This window comes from Phyllopteryx taeniolatus, chromosome 14 (assembly GCF_024500385.1).
Source record: "Phyllopteryx taeniolatus isolate TA_2022b chromosome 14, UOR_Ptae_1.2, whole genome shotgun sequence".
In the NCBI taxonomy this organism is placed as follows: Eukaryota; Metazoa; Chordata; class Actinopteri; order Syngnathiformes; family Syngnathidae; genus Phyllopteryx; species Phyllopteryx taeniolatus.
The window spans coordinates 25,318,878-25,335,292 of NC_084515.1; the positions used below are offsets into that span (position 1 = coordinate 25,318,878).

The following is a 16,415-nucleotide window of genomic DNA, read 5'->3' on the forward strand; positions in this document are numbered from 1 at the left end:
AAATAACTATTTAGTTAAAACACGACTCTGGTGGGACTCGAACCCACACCCTTTGAATTTTTGGGGGCCAAAAAGCCTGTCCATTGCGCCACAGCCTTTTTTGGTCATTTTGGGAATGTTACCCAAACTTACCAAACCTAAAAGTACACCAAGAATGGGAGCCTGAAAGCTTCCCAAGGAAAGGAAGCCCCTTAGTGGGAGTATGGAATCATGCTCAAACAACTATTCAGTTAAAACACGACTCTAGTGTGACTCGAACCCACAACCTTTGAATTGCCTCATCTTGACAATCGTAGAAGTCCAATGCGCTGTCCATTGCGCCACAGAGCCTTTAGCGATAATTTTTGCAATGTTACCGTAACTTTTCAAATGTAAAAGTTTACCAAGAACGAGCCGAAAAGCCTGTCCATTGCGCCACAAAGCCTTTTGTGGTCATTTTGGGAGTTTTAACCAAACTTACCAAACCTAAATACACCAATAATGGGAGCCTAAAAGCTTCCCAAGGAATGGTCGCCCCTGAGTTGGAGGAACGCATCATGCTCAAATAACTATTCAGTTAAAAGACAACTCTGGAGGGACTCGAACCCACAATTTTTGAAATGCCTCAGATTGACATGTTTAAGAGTCCAATGCGCTATCCATTGCGCCACAGAGCCTTTCGGTGTCGATTTTTGAATGTTACCATAACTTACCAAACCTAAAACCACCAAGAATGGGAGCCTCAAAGGTGACCAAGAGATGGTCGCGCCTGCGTGGGAGCAAGGAATCATGCTCAAATAACTATTCAGTTAAAACATGACTCTGGTGGGACTCAAAGCCACAACCTTTGAATTGCCTCATCTTGACAATCGTAGAAGTCCAATGCGCTGTCCATTGCGCCACATAGCCTTTTTAGGTCATTTTGGGAATGTTGGGAATGTTACCAAAAGTTACCAAACCTAACCACAAAGAATGGGATCCTGAAAGCTTCCCAAGGAAAGGTTGCCCCTGAGTGGGAGCAAGGAATCATGCTCAAGTAACTATTCAGTTAATAGTTTACTCTGGTGGGACTCATACCCATATCCTTTGAATTGCCACATATTGACAAGATTTGGAGTCCAATTCGCTGTCCATTGCGCCACAGAGCCTTTCGGCATCATTTTTGGAATGTTACCGTAACTTACCAAACCTAAAAGTTTACCAAGAACTGGAGCCGAAAACCCTGTCCATTGCGCCACAAAGCCTTGTTTGGTCATTTTGGGATTGTTACTTAAACTTTCCAAACCTAAAAGTACACCAAGAATGGGAGCCTGAAAGCTTCCCAAAAAATGGCAGCCCTGAGTGGGAGCAAGGCATCATGCTCAAAGAACTATTCAGTTAAAATGTGACTCTGGTGGGATTCAAACCCACAACCTTTGAATTGTCTCATCTTGACAAGCTAAGACATCCAATGCGCTGTCTATTGCACCACAGAGCCTTTAGTTGATATTTTGGGAATGTTACCCAAACTTAATAAAACCTAAAAGTTTACCAAGGTGAACGGGAACCGAAAAGCCTGTCCATTGCGCCACAAAGCCTTTTTTGGTCATTTTCGGAATGTTCCCCAAACTTACCAAACCTAAAATTAAACCAAGAATGGGAGCCTGAAACCTTCCCAAGGAATGGTTACCCCTGAGTGGGAGCAAGGTATCATCCCTGTGAACGGGAGTCTAAAAGCCTATCCATTGCGCCACAAAGCCTTTTGTGGTCATTTTGGGAATGTTACCCAAACTTACCAAACCTAAAAGTAAAATAATAATGGGAAAGCTAATAAGCCTGATAGCTTCCCAAGGAATGGTAGCCCATGAGTGCAAGCAAGGTATCATGCTCAAATAACTATTCAGTTCAAAGTTGACTCTGGTGGTACTCGAACCAACAAGCTTTGAACTGCCTCATCTTGACAAGCCGAGAAGTCCAATGCTCTGTCCATTGCACCACAGAGGTTTTCGGGATAATTTTTGTAATGTTACCCAAACTTATCAAACCTAAAAGTACACGGATCCTGAAAGATTCCCAAGGAAAGGTACCCCTTGGTTGGGAACAGGAATCATGCTCAAATAACTATTCATTTAATAGTTGACTCTGGTGGGACACAAACCCACAACCTTTGAATTGTCTCATATTGACAAGCTTAGAAGTTCAATGCGCTGTCCATTGCGCCACAGAGCCTTTAGTCGATACTTTGGGAACGTTACCCAAACGAACCTAAAAGTTTACCACGGTGAATGGGAACCGAAAAGCCTGTCCATTGCGCCACAAAGCCTTTTTTGGTCATTTTGGGAATGTTACCCTTACTTACAAAACATAAAAATTTACCAAGAACGGGAGCCGAAAAGCCTGTCCGTTGCGCCACAAAGCCTTGTTTGGTCATTTTGTGAATGTTACCCAAACTTACCAAACCTAAAAGTACACCAAGCATGGGAGCCTGAAAGCTTCACAAGGAATGGTAACCCCTGAGTGGGAGCAAGGTATCATCCCTGTGAACGGGAGTCTAAAAGCCTATCCATTGTGCCACAAAGCCTTTTGTGGTCATTTTGGGAGTGTTACCCAAACTTACCAAACCTAAAAGTACACCAATAATGGGAGCCTGACAGTTTCCCAAGGAACGGAAGCCCATGAGTGTGAGAAAGTGATCATGCTCAAATAACAATTCAGTTAAATGCTGACTCTGGTGGGACTCAAACCCACAACCTTTGAATTGCCTCATCATGCCTAGCTTAGAAGTCCAATGCACTGTCCATTGCGCCACAGAGCCTTTATTGATCAATTTTGGAATGTTACCCTAACTTACCAAACGTAAAAGTTTCCCAAGAACTGGAGCCTCAAAGCCTGTCCATTGCGCCACAGAGCCTTTTGTGGTGATTTTGGGAATGTTACCAAAACTTACCGAACCGAAAAGCACACCAAGAATGGGAGCCTCAAAGCTGACCAAGAGATGGTAGCGCCTCCTTGGAACAAGGAATCATGCTCAAATAACTATTCAGTTAAAACACAACTCTGGTGGGACTCGAACCTACAACCTTTGAACTGCCTCATCTTAACTAGCTTAGAAGTCCAACACGCTGTCCATTGCACCACAGAGGCTTTAGTGTTTATTTTGTGAACATTACCCAAACTTACCAAACCTAACAGTTTACCAAGGTGAATGGGAACCGAAAAGCCTCTCCATTGCGCCACAAAGCCTTTTTTGGTCATTTTGGGAATGTTACCCAAACTTACCAAACCTAAAAGTACACCAAGAATGGCAGCCTGAAAGCTTCCCAAGGAATGGTAGCCCTCAAATAACTATTCAGTTAAAACACAACTCTGGTGGGACTCAAACCCACAACCTTTGAATTGCCTCATCTTGACAACCATAGAAATCCAATGCACTGTCCATTGCGCCACAGAGCCTTCAGTGGCAAGTTTTGGAATTACCCTAACTTACCAAACCTAAAAGTTTACCAAGTTTAACGGGGGCCAAAAAGCCTGTCCATTGCGCCACAAAGCCTTTTTTGGTCATTTTGGGAGTGTTACCCAAACTTACCAAACCTAAAAGTACACCAAGAATGGGAGCCTTGAAGCTTCCCAAGGAATGGTAGCCCATGAGTTTTAGCAAGGTATCATGCTCAAATAACTATTCAGTTAAAAGCTGACTCTGGTGGGACGCAAACCCACAACCTTTGAATTGCCTCATCTTGACAATCGTAGAAGTCCAACACGCTGTCCATTGCGTCACAGAGCCTTTTGAGGGCATTTTGGGAATTTTACCCTAATTTATTAATCCTAAAAGAATACCGGAGACTAAAACGTCACCAAGGAACGGTAGCACCTGATTGGGAGCAAGGCATCATGCTCAAATAACTATTCAGTTAAAGAACAACTCTGGTGGGACTCGAACCCACAACCTTTGAATTTCATCATCTTGACAATCGTAGAAGTCCAATGCGCTGTCCATTGCGCCACAGAGCCTTTAGGGATAAGCTTGGGAATGTTCCCCTAACTTACTAAACCTAAAAGTTTACCAAGTTTAACGGGGGCCAAAAAGCCTGTCCATTGCGCCACAAAGCCTTTTTTGGTTATTTTGGGAGTACACCAAGAATGGGAGCCTGAAAGCTTCCCAAGGAATGGTAGCAAGGTATCATGCTCAAATAACTATTCAGTTAATTGTTGACTCTGGTGGGACTCGAACACAAAGCCTTTGAATTGCCTCATCTTGACAAGTTTAGGAGTCCATTGCACTGTCGATTGTGCCACAGAGCCTATGTAGGTCAGATTTAAAATTTTACCCTAATTTATCAATCCTAAAAGTATACCGGAACCTAAAAGCTTACCAAGGTGCCCCTGAGTGCGAGCAAGGTATCATGCTCAAATAGCTATTCAGTTCAAAGCTGACTCTGGTGGGACTCGAACCCACAAGCTTTGCATTGCTTCATCTTGACAAGCTTAGAAGTCTGCGGTGTCTATTGTGCCACAGATCCTTTAGAGATGGTTGGTGGAATGTTACCCTAACTTACCAAACCTAAACCAAGAACTAGAGCCTAAATGCCTGTCCCATGTCCCTGTCTCGTTCCCATCTACACTATGGTAAAATAAGTTAAACCCTGCCCCTACACCTCTAACCTTACTGCCTTTCCACCTGGTCTCCTGGACACACAATATATCAACCTTTCTCCTCATCATCATGTCAACCAACTCCCGAGATTTTCCTGTCATAGTCCCAACAATCAAAGTCCCCACATAAAGTTTGAGGCTCTGTGCTTTCCTCTTCTCTTTCTGCCGAAGATCCCACTTTCCACCTCTTCTTCTTCTTCGACTTCGACCCACAGCTGAATTTCCCAGTAGCTGAATTTCCATTTCTGACATTATTTGTGGAACTTCTATCTTTAATTAAGCCTGTCTGGTCATAGTGGATTATCGACGGGAGTACCTTTTCAAGTCTCGCTGTGAGGGCTTTCGAGATTATCTTGATATCTACATTAATCAGGCCGATAATTATCCGGGGTCTTGACCTGACTTTAGTAATAATTTAATTGAAGCTGTGTTCATATGGCTACTTTTTTTACTTTTATCGTTTATCTCCTTGACTGTTCTGTAAAATAGAGGTGCTAGTAGTGGCCAGAAATATTTAATGAATTCAACGGAGATTCCGTCCAGGCCAGGCGCTCGTCCCAATTGCATATTTTTTAATGCATTATGTAATTCTGTGATGGTTAAAGGAACACGGCCGTGTTTAATTTGTGTATTTAATTGAGGAATGTTTAGATCCTTAATAAAAGTTTCAATATCTTTTTGGTCTGGGTTGTTCGAAGATGCGTATAAGCTGCTATAATAATTGTAAAATAGTTCATTTATTTCTAGCGGTGACCGTGTAGAGTTGCCGTTTGAATCTGGCTGTAATTAATGACTTTTCTTTATTGTGCTGAAGTTGGTTCGCAAGAAATTTTCATGATTATTGTACTCAAAGTTCGTATATCTTAACTATTGTTGTAGAAAATCTGTTCTTTTTGATAACATCTAATTGATGTTTTGCCTTTTGAAGTTGGTTTCTCAGCGTATCTGTGGGATAAATTGCATATTCTTCTGAGAGGTGTTTAAATTTTTCCTCAACTCTATTTTAAAATTTTTGTTTTTTCTTGTACATAAAGTATGATATGTTTCGACCTCTCAGTGCAGCTTTCCCGGTTTCCCACAGCAGAGATGGGGATATGTTTGGGTCGTCGTTGAATTTCAAAAACCCGCCCCATTCCTTCCCCACAAAAGAATCAAAATCCGGGTCTTTCAATAGGGACATGTTAAAGCACCATTGGTGGGGGTCCCAGACTTGACTAATTTTTTAGTGAGATAAATTGGTGAATGGTTGCTGATGATGATTGGATGTATTTTGCAGGTAATTCTTTGAGCTGCCAAATTGTTTGAGAGAAAAAAAAATATATTCTTGAGAAAGAGCGAGAACTGACGAGAAAACTGTTTTCTCTTTTTGTACGGTTTTTCAGCCTCCATATGTCAACAAGACCGAATAATAATGACGGTTAAGGTCAATAATCAGAACAGTGTTTAGCCTTACTATGAGTCGGTGACATGGAAACAAAGAATGCTGGAACGTGACAACAAGGTACAACGAACTGGCGACCATGAATGTTCCTCAGGCCCGTCGCCCTCCCAGTCCACCAGATTTTCCACCAGGACTCCCGGGCGGGCTTGAGCAGGCTGACGTGAAATGCAGGGTGGACCCGCATCGACCTTGGGAGTCTAAGCTTCATGGTGACAGGGTTGATGACCTTTGTGATGGGGACGGGCCCAACGAACGAGGGAGCTTCCTGGACTCCACCCGGAGTGGAATATGCTTGGTGCAGAGCCAAACTCGCTGACCCACTTTGTAGTTCGGGGCCGGTGTCCTCCTACGGTCAACTGCGGTTTTGTAGGACCAGCTTTGGCGTAGCAGCATCTGGTGGGCTCGCTCCCAGGTCCTCCTGGAGCGTTTCACCAAGGTCAATCCAGCTGGAACCGTGGATTCTGGGGCAATGGCAGGAAACAGAGATGGTTGGTAACCATGCACAATGTGAAAAAGCGATAGACCAGTGGATGCAGAGGGGAGAGAATTGTGAAAGAACTCAACCCAAACCAGTTTCTGAGACCAGAATTGTGGATCCTGTGAAGCAAGACATCGGAACCCAGTCTCCAGGTCCTGGTTCAGGCTCTCGGTTTGTCCGTTGGTTTCAGGATGAAACCCAGACGACAGACTGACAGTAGCACCTATTAGACTGCAACACTCCTTCCAAAATCATGAAATGAATAGGGGGCCCCTATCAGATACCACATTCTTGGGAAAACCATGCAACTTGAATACTTGGTTTATCATCAACTCAGCACTGTCTTTAGCTGAGGGGAGTTTCGGAAGTGCAATGAAGTGTGCCATCTTAGAGAACCTGTCAACAACTGTGAGAATGGTGGTATTTCCTTTAGAGGCCGGTAATCCCGTCACAAAGTCTACAGAGATGCCTGACCAAGGACGCTGTGGTATTGGCAGAGGTTGCATCTCCCCAGAAGGACGTTTATGAGCGGGCTTGTTAGCAGCACATACCCGGCATTGACATAATTGAGGGATGTTCCCTCCTAACATTAGGAGGGAACAACACTGTTCGACCACAGATTACGTCTTGGCAATGCCTGGGTGACATACAATCTGGTTAGTGTGAGCCCAGTGGATGACTCTTCCCCTTAAGGTCGGAAGCACATAAAGCCTGTTTTCAGGGCAATATTCAGGGCTGAGAGTGTTATATTCAGAGCATGTTTTACCACAGTTCCAACGTCCCAATCAAAAGCAGAAATAAAACATGACTTGGGCAAAATAGTCTTAGGGTCGGACAAAGAATTCTCTTCGCAGAAAATATGTGACAAAGCATCCGGCTTACCATTTTCAGAACCGGGTCGGTAGGATAACACAAAATTAAATCTTGTAAAGAACAGAGCCCATCTAGCCTGCCTCGCATTTAATCTTTTAGCAGACTTAAGATACTCAAGGTTCTTGTGATCTGTCCATACTAAAAACGGAGTCTGTGCCCCCTCTAGTCAGTGCCTCCACTCCACCAAAGCCACCTTGACTGCCAGCAGTTCACGGTCACCTATGTCATAATTTATCTCGGCTGGAGTCAGTTTTTTAGAGAGATAAGCACAAGGATGTAGCTTACCATCCTTGAGACATTTCTGGGAGAGCACTGCTTCTATTCCGCCATCAGACGCATCAACTTCTACCACAAACTGCTGTTTAGCATCTGGCAAAGTGAGGATGGGAGCGGAGGTAAAGCTCGATTTTAGTTTCTGTAAAGCTGACTGACAAACCGGGTTCCACAGAAAGGGTCTGTGTGGAGAGGTAAGATCATGCAAAGGCGACGCTATAGAACTGAAATTTCTAATGAATTTTCTGTAGAAATTTGCGAACCCTAAGAACCTTTGTACATCCTTGCCTGACGTGGGAGTGGACCAATTAATCACGGCATTGACTTTGGAAGGGTCCAGTTTGACTTCACCTTGAGCCAGCATGAAACCCAGAAAAGAAACGGACGCCTTGTGAAACTCACATTTCTCAGCCTTGACATAAAGTTAATTCTGCAGTAACCGCTGCAAGACAGACCGGACATGAATAATGTGAGTCTCCTCATCCGGGGAGAATATCAAAATATCGTCCAAATAGACAAAAACATACACATTCAACATGTCACGCAAGACATCATTGACAAGGTTTTGGAAAACAGCTGGAGCGTTAGTGAGTCCAAAAGGCATTACCAAATACTCATAATGTCCCGTTGGTGTGTTGAATGCTGTTTTCCATTCATCCCCCTCCCTCATCCTGACTAGATGATATGCATTTCTTAAGTCCAGTTTGGTGAAAACCTTGGCTCCCTCCAGGAACTCAAAGGCGGTGGAGATGTGAGGAAGAGGGTACCTGTTTTTCACGGTTATCTCGTTGAGACCCAGGTAATCGATACAGGGTCGCAGGGTCTTGTCCTGAAAAATCCCCGCAGGGGATGAAGATGGGCGAATGATCCCGGCTGCCAGTGATTCTTCCACATACTCCTTCATAGCCTTGTGTTCCGGCCCTGAAAGAGAGAACAACCTCCCCCGTGGAGGTGTGGTTTCAGGCAGCAAGTCAACTGCACAGTCATAAGGTCTGTGGGGTAGAAGGGATTTGGCTCTGGACTTGGAAAAAACGTCTTTAATGTCATGGTAACAGGTGGGCACTTGAGTCAGGATCCCCAGATTGGGTCTTTGGAATTTCATTAGAAACATATCCCTGAACATTACATGGAGGCTTGAAACAGTTATGGGCGCAATTGCTGCCCCATGACATAACATTCCCAGAGGACCAGTCCATATGAGGGTTATGTAATTTCAACCAAGGGTTCCCTAAAATAAGATCATAATTCATGGTATGATAACTAATGCGTTCCGAGTGAGAATCAGGAAATGTCAATGTGAGTGTTTGGGTGCGGTGAGTGATCTTGCCCATAAAACTGCCGTCTGCAGCAGAGGTGTTGTGGTGGCGTTTTACTTGAAAGGTTCTAAGGTGCATACGTCTAATGAGGAGGGAGTTGAGTAAATTTGCGTCAGAACCAGAGTCAATCAATACAGATGTATGAATCTCTTGATCTGGAGAGCATAGTGTCACTTTAGGAAGAACCCGGGTAGGTTCTTCCTAAATGAAATTTAGACTCACCGCTCTCGTACCCTTGTTACCGGCAACCTTGACGTGACAGTTGCTCATGGAATGACCCAACTGACCGCAGTAGAAGCACCGTCCTTCCCTCAGCCGGCGTTGACGTTCCTCAGGGAAGAGACGGAACCTGCCCAGTTGAATGGGTTCATCCGTGGTGACGCTAGCCAGTGGATTGAGACCGGCAACATGGGATCTGCCTTGGTTTGTCTGGTCACCGAGGCTCGTCCTCCAGGTGTGCGCTGATGCATCTCTCCGCCGATCTCCGTCCAGCTCGCAATCCAAAAGCCTTTTGTCGAGCTTTACGGCGAGAGCGATGACAGTGTCCAAGTCAGTCGGCAGGTCTAGTGGGACCAAACGATCCTTGACGGCGAGGGCTAGTCCTTGAAAAAAGGCATCGAGTAGTGCCCGATTATTCCAATGACTCTCAGCTGCTAGAATGTGAAACTCAATCGCGTAATCTGACACCCTGCGCTTGCCTTGTTGTAAGGTGACAAGGGTGCGAGCTCCCTGACGATCTGGTGTGGAATACTGAAAAACTTGCTCCATAGTGTTTACGAAAGAAGCCCAAGAATGACAGGCGGCGGAATTGCAGCTCCATTCTGCAGTAGCCCACGCCTCCGCACGACCAGTCAGGTGGGAAATGACAAAAAGCGATCTTTGCCCGCTCGGTGGGGAAAGCAGCTGCCTGCATCTCAAAGTGGAGTTCGCACTGAGTGATGAACGGCATCATATTCCCATACTCTCCAGAGAACCTCTCCGGTCGAGAGAGCTGTGGGCAGACAGCAGCTGAGGTAGCAGGTGGCGGCATGGTGACTGCTTCACATGGAAACGATGGTACAGTGGCGGTACAACGAACTGGCGACCAGAAAGAATGAGACAGTGCAATGCATGGGGTAATTACGGTAAACGAGGCACAGATGGGGAAGATGCTCTCAGGAGCATGTGTGTATGAGACAGGGGGAAGACAACAACTCTAAAACACACCCATGACAGATATAATAATTATCTTTGCCTGCGATCGAATGCCATTGACATTCCATGACACAAAAGTTAAGTGTGACATATAATGGGTGCGTGTATAGTAATTTTAAATAGATTGGGTACTATGTATTCTTTGTTGTCGTTTTTTTTGATAGTTTTCGGGAGATTTTTAGGTATTGTGTTGACAAATGTTATTTAGAGAGGGTGATAGAGATGCTATATTGAAGTACAGCAAACCCAGGGTAAATAGAAGGGTAACGAACAAGCACTGAACATAGAAAACAGTGACAAGTTGTTTGTAGTGCTCAAGAAGTGTTTTGAGCGACTTGTGAGTGGAAACTAGCAGAGCAGGAAAGCACACAGATTGGAGTGAGAATTCATGCTGGTGGCATGCGTGATTCCATTTTTTTGTTTGTCTAAGCAAAAGTGGAAAAAATGAAACAAAATACAATACGCTTTTGACAATTAATAACGACAACAGATCAAAAGAAATACTTATCTAGAAGAGCCAGGGCGTGACGTTGACATCACGAAACAGTTGGCCGTCGACATATAGCTTGTCGACAACTAACCACGCTCGTTTGCCTTTCTCTCGGTGATTCATCATCGGTTGCAAGATTTTACACCTCTCGTTGATTTCCTTGGGGAACTGGTCGTTCATTCCAAACCAAATGCCTTTGAGCTCACAATCTTTTGATTTCACGAACTTTTTGCTGAAAAAGTGTTCAAACTTTGTAATGATGGGACATCGTCTGTTTCCTGGACAACGGCCTCCCAATCGGTGAAGATGGCGAAAGGTAATCTTGTCGACTGTATCTTGAGCGCGGAAATCATGAACATTTTAATCAGCGCCTCGGGGGCTTCCATAGCATTTTCTGGAATGCCCGAGAAAATGAGATTGTCGCGCATGCTTCGTGATTGAATGTCCAGCGTAATTTCTTTCATGATTTTATATTCCAGTCTCAGAATTTGTGGTTCCACTGACATCATGCTTGATCAAAGCGCAGTATTATCTAATCTTTACTCTTTCACCTGTTGTTGCGTGAATTCCCAGCTTTCTGAGTTCGGTGGTCGCTTGACAAAGCAAGTCAAGTGTAATTGACAATTTCTTGTCGATTGAGAGGAGGACACTAGTCTGTGTCTCTGTCGAATCAAGTAAATCCTCAGTTGAAGTGGAAGAAGACGCTTTTTTTACTCTTCAGCGGCAGCCTGACGCGGGGGCTGGGATCCTCCATGACAGACGAGTTGGCGGTGACGTAGCTGCGTGAGTCTTAAGTGGCTCTCTGCGAGTTACCACTGCTACCGAAGGAAAAGAGAAAAGAGCAAAGCGACCGTCCACCTTTGAATTGCCTCATCTTGACAATCTTAGAAGTCCAATGCACTGTCCTTTGCACCACAGAGACTGTTGTTTTTGGAATGTTACCCTAACTTCCCATATCTAAAGTTCTACCATAGGTAGTTTTGGTGGGACAAAGGATTCATGCTCAACCTTTCAGTTAAAAGCTGACTCTGGTGGGACTCTAATCTACAACCTTTGAATTGCCTCATCTTGACGAGCTTAGCAGTCCAATGCGCCACAGAGACTTTAGAGGTAATTTTGGGAATGTTACCCTAACTTACCAAACCTAAAAGATTCAGGAACCTTCACAAAAGGAAACAACAACTGTAGACCAAAGCAGCCTACTTGGTGGAAACAGGATTCATCTCAGATAAATGCTAACACTGGTGGGACTCAAACCCACAACATTTGAATTGCCTCTTTTTGAGCAAATTAGAAGTCCAAAGCACTGTCCATTCCACCACAGGACTTATCTCGAGTATCTACACACAAAATACAGAATACTGCTCTCTAAGGCATGCATTGTGCCCTGGTACTAGAACCGTGCTGACAAAAAGAGACTCAACATCATCATCGTGGCTGAAGGTGCCATCGACTGCCACAACAAACCCATCACGCCCGACTACATCAAAGATGTAAGTCCTCAAAGATGTTGACCATCTAGAATCATACTACACAACACATGCCAACCAATTTGCTGATGTCACCGGCAGCTGGTCGTGCGCAACCTGGGCTTCGACACCAGGGTGACTATCCTGGGCCACGTGCAAAGAGGTGGAACCCCATCCGCCTTCGACAGGATACTAGTAAGATGCTTAGATCTCATCACAAGATATCGACGTTTTGGGTCATGTTAAATGCTTAACACGCCCCCTACAGGCCAGTCGTATGGGCGTGGAGGCGGTTCTGGCCTTGCTGGAGGCCTCGGCCAGCACGCCCGCCTGTGTGGTGTCACTGGTGGGGAACCAGGCCGTGCGGTTGCCCCTCATGGAGTGCGTGCAGATGGTAAGATTACCAGACCTTCCTCCATCATACTTTGAGGCAAAATGTCCATGCAGTCGTTATGATTTTATCAACATGGCAAATAGAGATGTGCATCACTGAGGCTTGTACATACTGTAGTAGCACAATACCAAACATACATGTTATGGAGAGAGCTACAATTCAATGTGATGACATACGGTTTGCTACAATTAAGATATGATTCGATACTATACAATTTGATCCAATGAAACAGCGATATGATATAGTAACAACCAAATTCACTGAATACGATTACTATAAAAAAATTGCCATAGAATACAGTACACTATAGTAGCATTACAATTCAATGTGATTTGATTTACTGCAGTTACAATACGATTTGATACAGTTCACTCCAATTACGATGTGATACGACACAGTAGCGACAGGTACAATTTTAACATTTGATGGACTAAGACAAAATATGACTGATGCCGTTAGCTGCAAATACAATACAATTTGATATGATGCAATTGTAATACACTTCACTCCAATTATGATGGGATACAACACAATTATAATACAATTGCAACACAATTCACTCCAACTACAATGCGACACATATTAGAATGCAATACAATATTGATTCACTGCAATTACACTATGATTTGATACAATTTAGTATGATACGATGGCGATACCGCTCACTCCAATTACTACAGGATGCATTTCAATACAATTGCGACACAACCAGTTTTTTAAAACTGGTCCATCACATTGTACACATTCACAATTACTCTGATTCATTAATGCGTATATATTCATACAATGTTATTAATGTCAACACAAAAGTGAAATGTGTGTGTTGCATTCAGACGCAAGAAGTTCAGAAGGCCATGGATGAGAAGAAGTTTGAGGAAGCGGTCAGACTGCGTGGCAGGTATTTCATTTTCATAATGTCCATTTACTTTGGAATTGAAGCAAAAAGTGTCACAAAAATGGTTTAATTATTTACATTCGATTTCTTTAATGCATGTTTTTATGAAGTACAATATTAGAGTCCTATTATTCCTCATTAAAAAAAACATTTGTGTTGTTTTGGGGAGAGGCTGGAATGGATTCATGGCATTTTCAGTAATTTCATTGGGGAACAATAATTTAACATGCGAGTGTATCCCCCTCATGTCATGTCCGGGTTTCTGTATGAGTCACATTTAATGCATACTTGTCCTAATTTGTAGGAGCTTTGAGAACAACCTGACTACCTACAGACTTCTCTGCAACCGAAAGGCAGACTCAGAGCTTCCACACGTAAGTCCTGATATTATTTTTGAAATATGTACGATATATTCAAAAATATGACGATTAAAACATAATGTCTCTCTCCTTCAGCTACTCTGATACCCTTTAACATTAGACTATCAAGGTACTTCCTGCACAGATGCATTATGGGCACTGGTTGTGACATAATGAGCCAATGAGAGAGATCTTTAGAGCATTTTTATTATTTTTTACATATTTGGAGTTTCTTTTTAAATTGAATCATTCTCATGATCGACCTTAGGCCAGTGAATGGACCACCACACAGAAGATCAAGTTTGAAACAAGTTTGCACAAGTTTTATTCAACCACAAACTCTTAACAGGAATCACAAAAATCAGCGATGACTACTGTCACAGGAAAACTAACTCTACACTACAAAACAAAAATCGCACCTGATTGCGGGAGTAAAACAACAAAAGCGCCAACGCGAGAGAGAGTACAGAATCCAAGACTAAAAAATTCAAACAAAAAGTGGTGGACGGAGCCACAGCTGAAGGAAAGAAAGATTTCAGACTATAAGGCACACGTCAAATCCTTAAATTTTCTCAAAAATCAACAGTGCGCCTTATGAATTCTGGTTGTGCTTACTTACCTCGAACTGATTTTATGTGGTACACGGTGCTCAAAAATCTGTCAAAATGTTTTAGTATGACTGGTAACTATGAAACTGGATTGTCGGAGCATTACGGTTACCATAGTGAGGAGCCTCGCGGAGTAATACTGTGCTTCAACATAATAATAGTGTGTGTGTGTGTGTGTGTGTGTGTATATAAGTGACTTATCTGGCTGTTTTGTTTCACTTAATCCGCCTTATAATTTGGTGCACATTATGTATGAAAATAGACCTGTTCATTGATAGTGCGCCTTCCAATCCAGTGCGCCTTACAGTCCGAAAAATACGGTAAATTGTCAAAAACAAAATAAAAAGATTTACCTCCCAATCTGTAGGCACCTGCAATATAAGACATCACATTATAGTAATAGTCACTTTGAAGCATTTATCTACCGAAGAGCACAGTGACAATGATACAGGTCTTTATTGAACACATGCAACAGTGAAACATGGCGCTCTTTTTAAGTGTGTGAAATGCTTCAAAGCACTGTATCATTTTAGGCAAATTGTCTCAAAGTGATTAATTGCTTCAGAAAGCCTCAGTTTTCTCCATCTCTAACCGAAACACAAAATCACATCAGTACTTACGCAAACCTTAAGTACCACTGGAAAGGGCAAGACTGGACACGACAGGAGCAAAGCAGGAGACTCGAGTACAGTAGATATGCAAACGAGAGCACAAATAACACTCCAGCACCTTCCTCCAGCATGTGCCACCCTTAAATACACCCAAGAGGCAGGTGTGACTCAGTGGCTCCGCCCACATCTCCTAGGCAACGCTGCAGGCAGAGAAAGGAAGGTGATACCCAACAGGCAACCCAAACACAACACATGAGACTGAGCTGATCGTAACACAGCGGAACCTCCAAAGTAAAAAAAAAAAAAAAAAAAAAAAAAAAGGGACGTTTAACCAAAATGTTTAGCTGGTTTAAACACCGGCTTCAAAAGTCAAACAAAACAAGTTTAAAGCAGTCGCATGAGATGTCAGCTAAGCGGGCCTATAAAAGGATTAGCTTTGTCAGTGTTTTAACCTTTTTCTTTTTTTTTTGTGTTGTGTTTTTTCTATTTTGTGCCATTTTTGTCTTTTTTTGTTTTTTATTTCTTCTATTTCCTTAATTTATTTTGTGTTGTAATCATTTAGTTTTTGTGTAGTTTTTTTTCTTTTTGTGTTTTTTTAAAATTTATTTTCCATATTGTGTTTGTTTTGTTTGATTTGTAAGTTTTTCTTTAGTTTTTTTTTTTTGTGTTGTGGTTTTAATTTTTAGTGTAAATTTTTTCTCAGTTTTGTTTTGTCTTAGTTTTTTGAGTTATTTTTCTTTGTTATTATTTTTTTAATTCCATAGTTTAAAAAAAAGTTTGTTGTTTTTCTCTAGCTTTTTTGTTTTTGTTTTTCTTTTCTGTTTTCTGTGTTGTGTTTTGCTTTGTTTTTGTGTTGTCGTTTTTGTTCAAGTTTGTGTTTTTTTTCCTGTGATTTATTTTCTTATTTTTTCTTATGTTGTATGTTTCTAATGTTGTTTTTATTTTGTTCTTAATTTTTGTTGTTGTTTTGTTTTTATCTTTTCTTTATTTTTGTGTTGTTTTTGTTTTCTGTCGTGTTTTGCTTTAGTCTTTGTTTTAAGATTTTTTTCTTTTCTTTTTTTTTGATGCCACAGCAGAAGGGAACATGAAATGATAACCATACAACAGGAAATGGAACGCTATTTAGTGCAGGAAAACCATCTGATCGCTCAGTATAACATCCATCCATCCATTTTCTGAGCCGCTTCTCCTCACTAGGGTCGCGGGCGTGCTGGAGCCTATCCCAGCTATCATCGGGCAGGAGGCGTACACCCTGAACTGGTTGCCAGCCAATCGCAGGGCACATAGAAACAAACAACCATTCGCACTCACAGTCATGCCTACGGGTAATTTAGAGTCTCCAATTAATGCATGTTTTTGGGATGTGGGAGGAAACCGGAGTGCCCGGAGAAAACCCACACAGG

The 16,415-nt window shown here is 42.7% G+C and overlaps 1 protein-coding gene and 4 non-coding genes across 9 annotated transcripts in view; 1 reads left to right on the forward strand and 4 right to left on the reverse strand.

Moving 5' to 3' along the window:
- Window positions 1–16,415, forward strand: part of pfkpb (phosphofructokinase, platelet b) — a 99,050-nt gene that overhangs the window by 62,478 nt on the left and 20,157 nt on the right. For all 5 annotated transcript variants that reach the window (XM_061797587.1, XM_061797588.1, XM_061797583.1 and 2 more), the window contains exons 8-12: window positions 12,074–12,169; window positions 12,248–12,340; window positions 12,414–12,539; window positions 13,373–13,437; window positions 13,739–13,808. In XM_061797587.1, the coding sequence (XP_061653571.1) occupies window positions 12,074–12,169; window positions 12,248–12,340; window positions 12,414–12,539; window positions 13,373–13,437; window positions 13,739–13,808 (450 nt within the window). The remainder of the gene's footprint in view (window positions 1–12,073; window positions 12,170–12,247; window positions 12,341–12,413; window positions 12,540–13,372; window positions 13,438–13,738; window positions 13,809–16,415) is intronic.
- On the reverse strand, window positions 239–330 carry trnar-ucu (transfer RNA arginine (anticodon UCU)). The gene is given in 2 exon segments: window positions 239–274; window positions 294–330. It is a non-coding gene; the product is annotated as a tRNA-Arg (tRNA).
- trnar-ucu (transfer RNA arginine (anticodon UCU)) lies at window positions 2,096–2,187 on the reverse strand. The gene is given in 2 exon segments: window positions 2,096–2,131; window positions 2,151–2,187. It is a non-coding gene; the product is annotated as a tRNA-Arg (tRNA).
- Window positions 2,682–2,773, reverse strand: trnar-ucu (transfer RNA arginine (anticodon UCU)). Its single transcript is given in 2 exon segments — window positions 2,682–2,717; window positions 2,737–2,773. It is a non-coding gene; the product is annotated as a tRNA-Arg (tRNA).
- Window positions 3,878–3,969, reverse strand: trnar-ucu (transfer RNA arginine (anticodon UCU)). Its single transcript is given in 2 exon segments — window positions 3,878–3,913; window positions 3,933–3,969. It is a non-coding gene; the product is annotated as a tRNA-Arg (tRNA).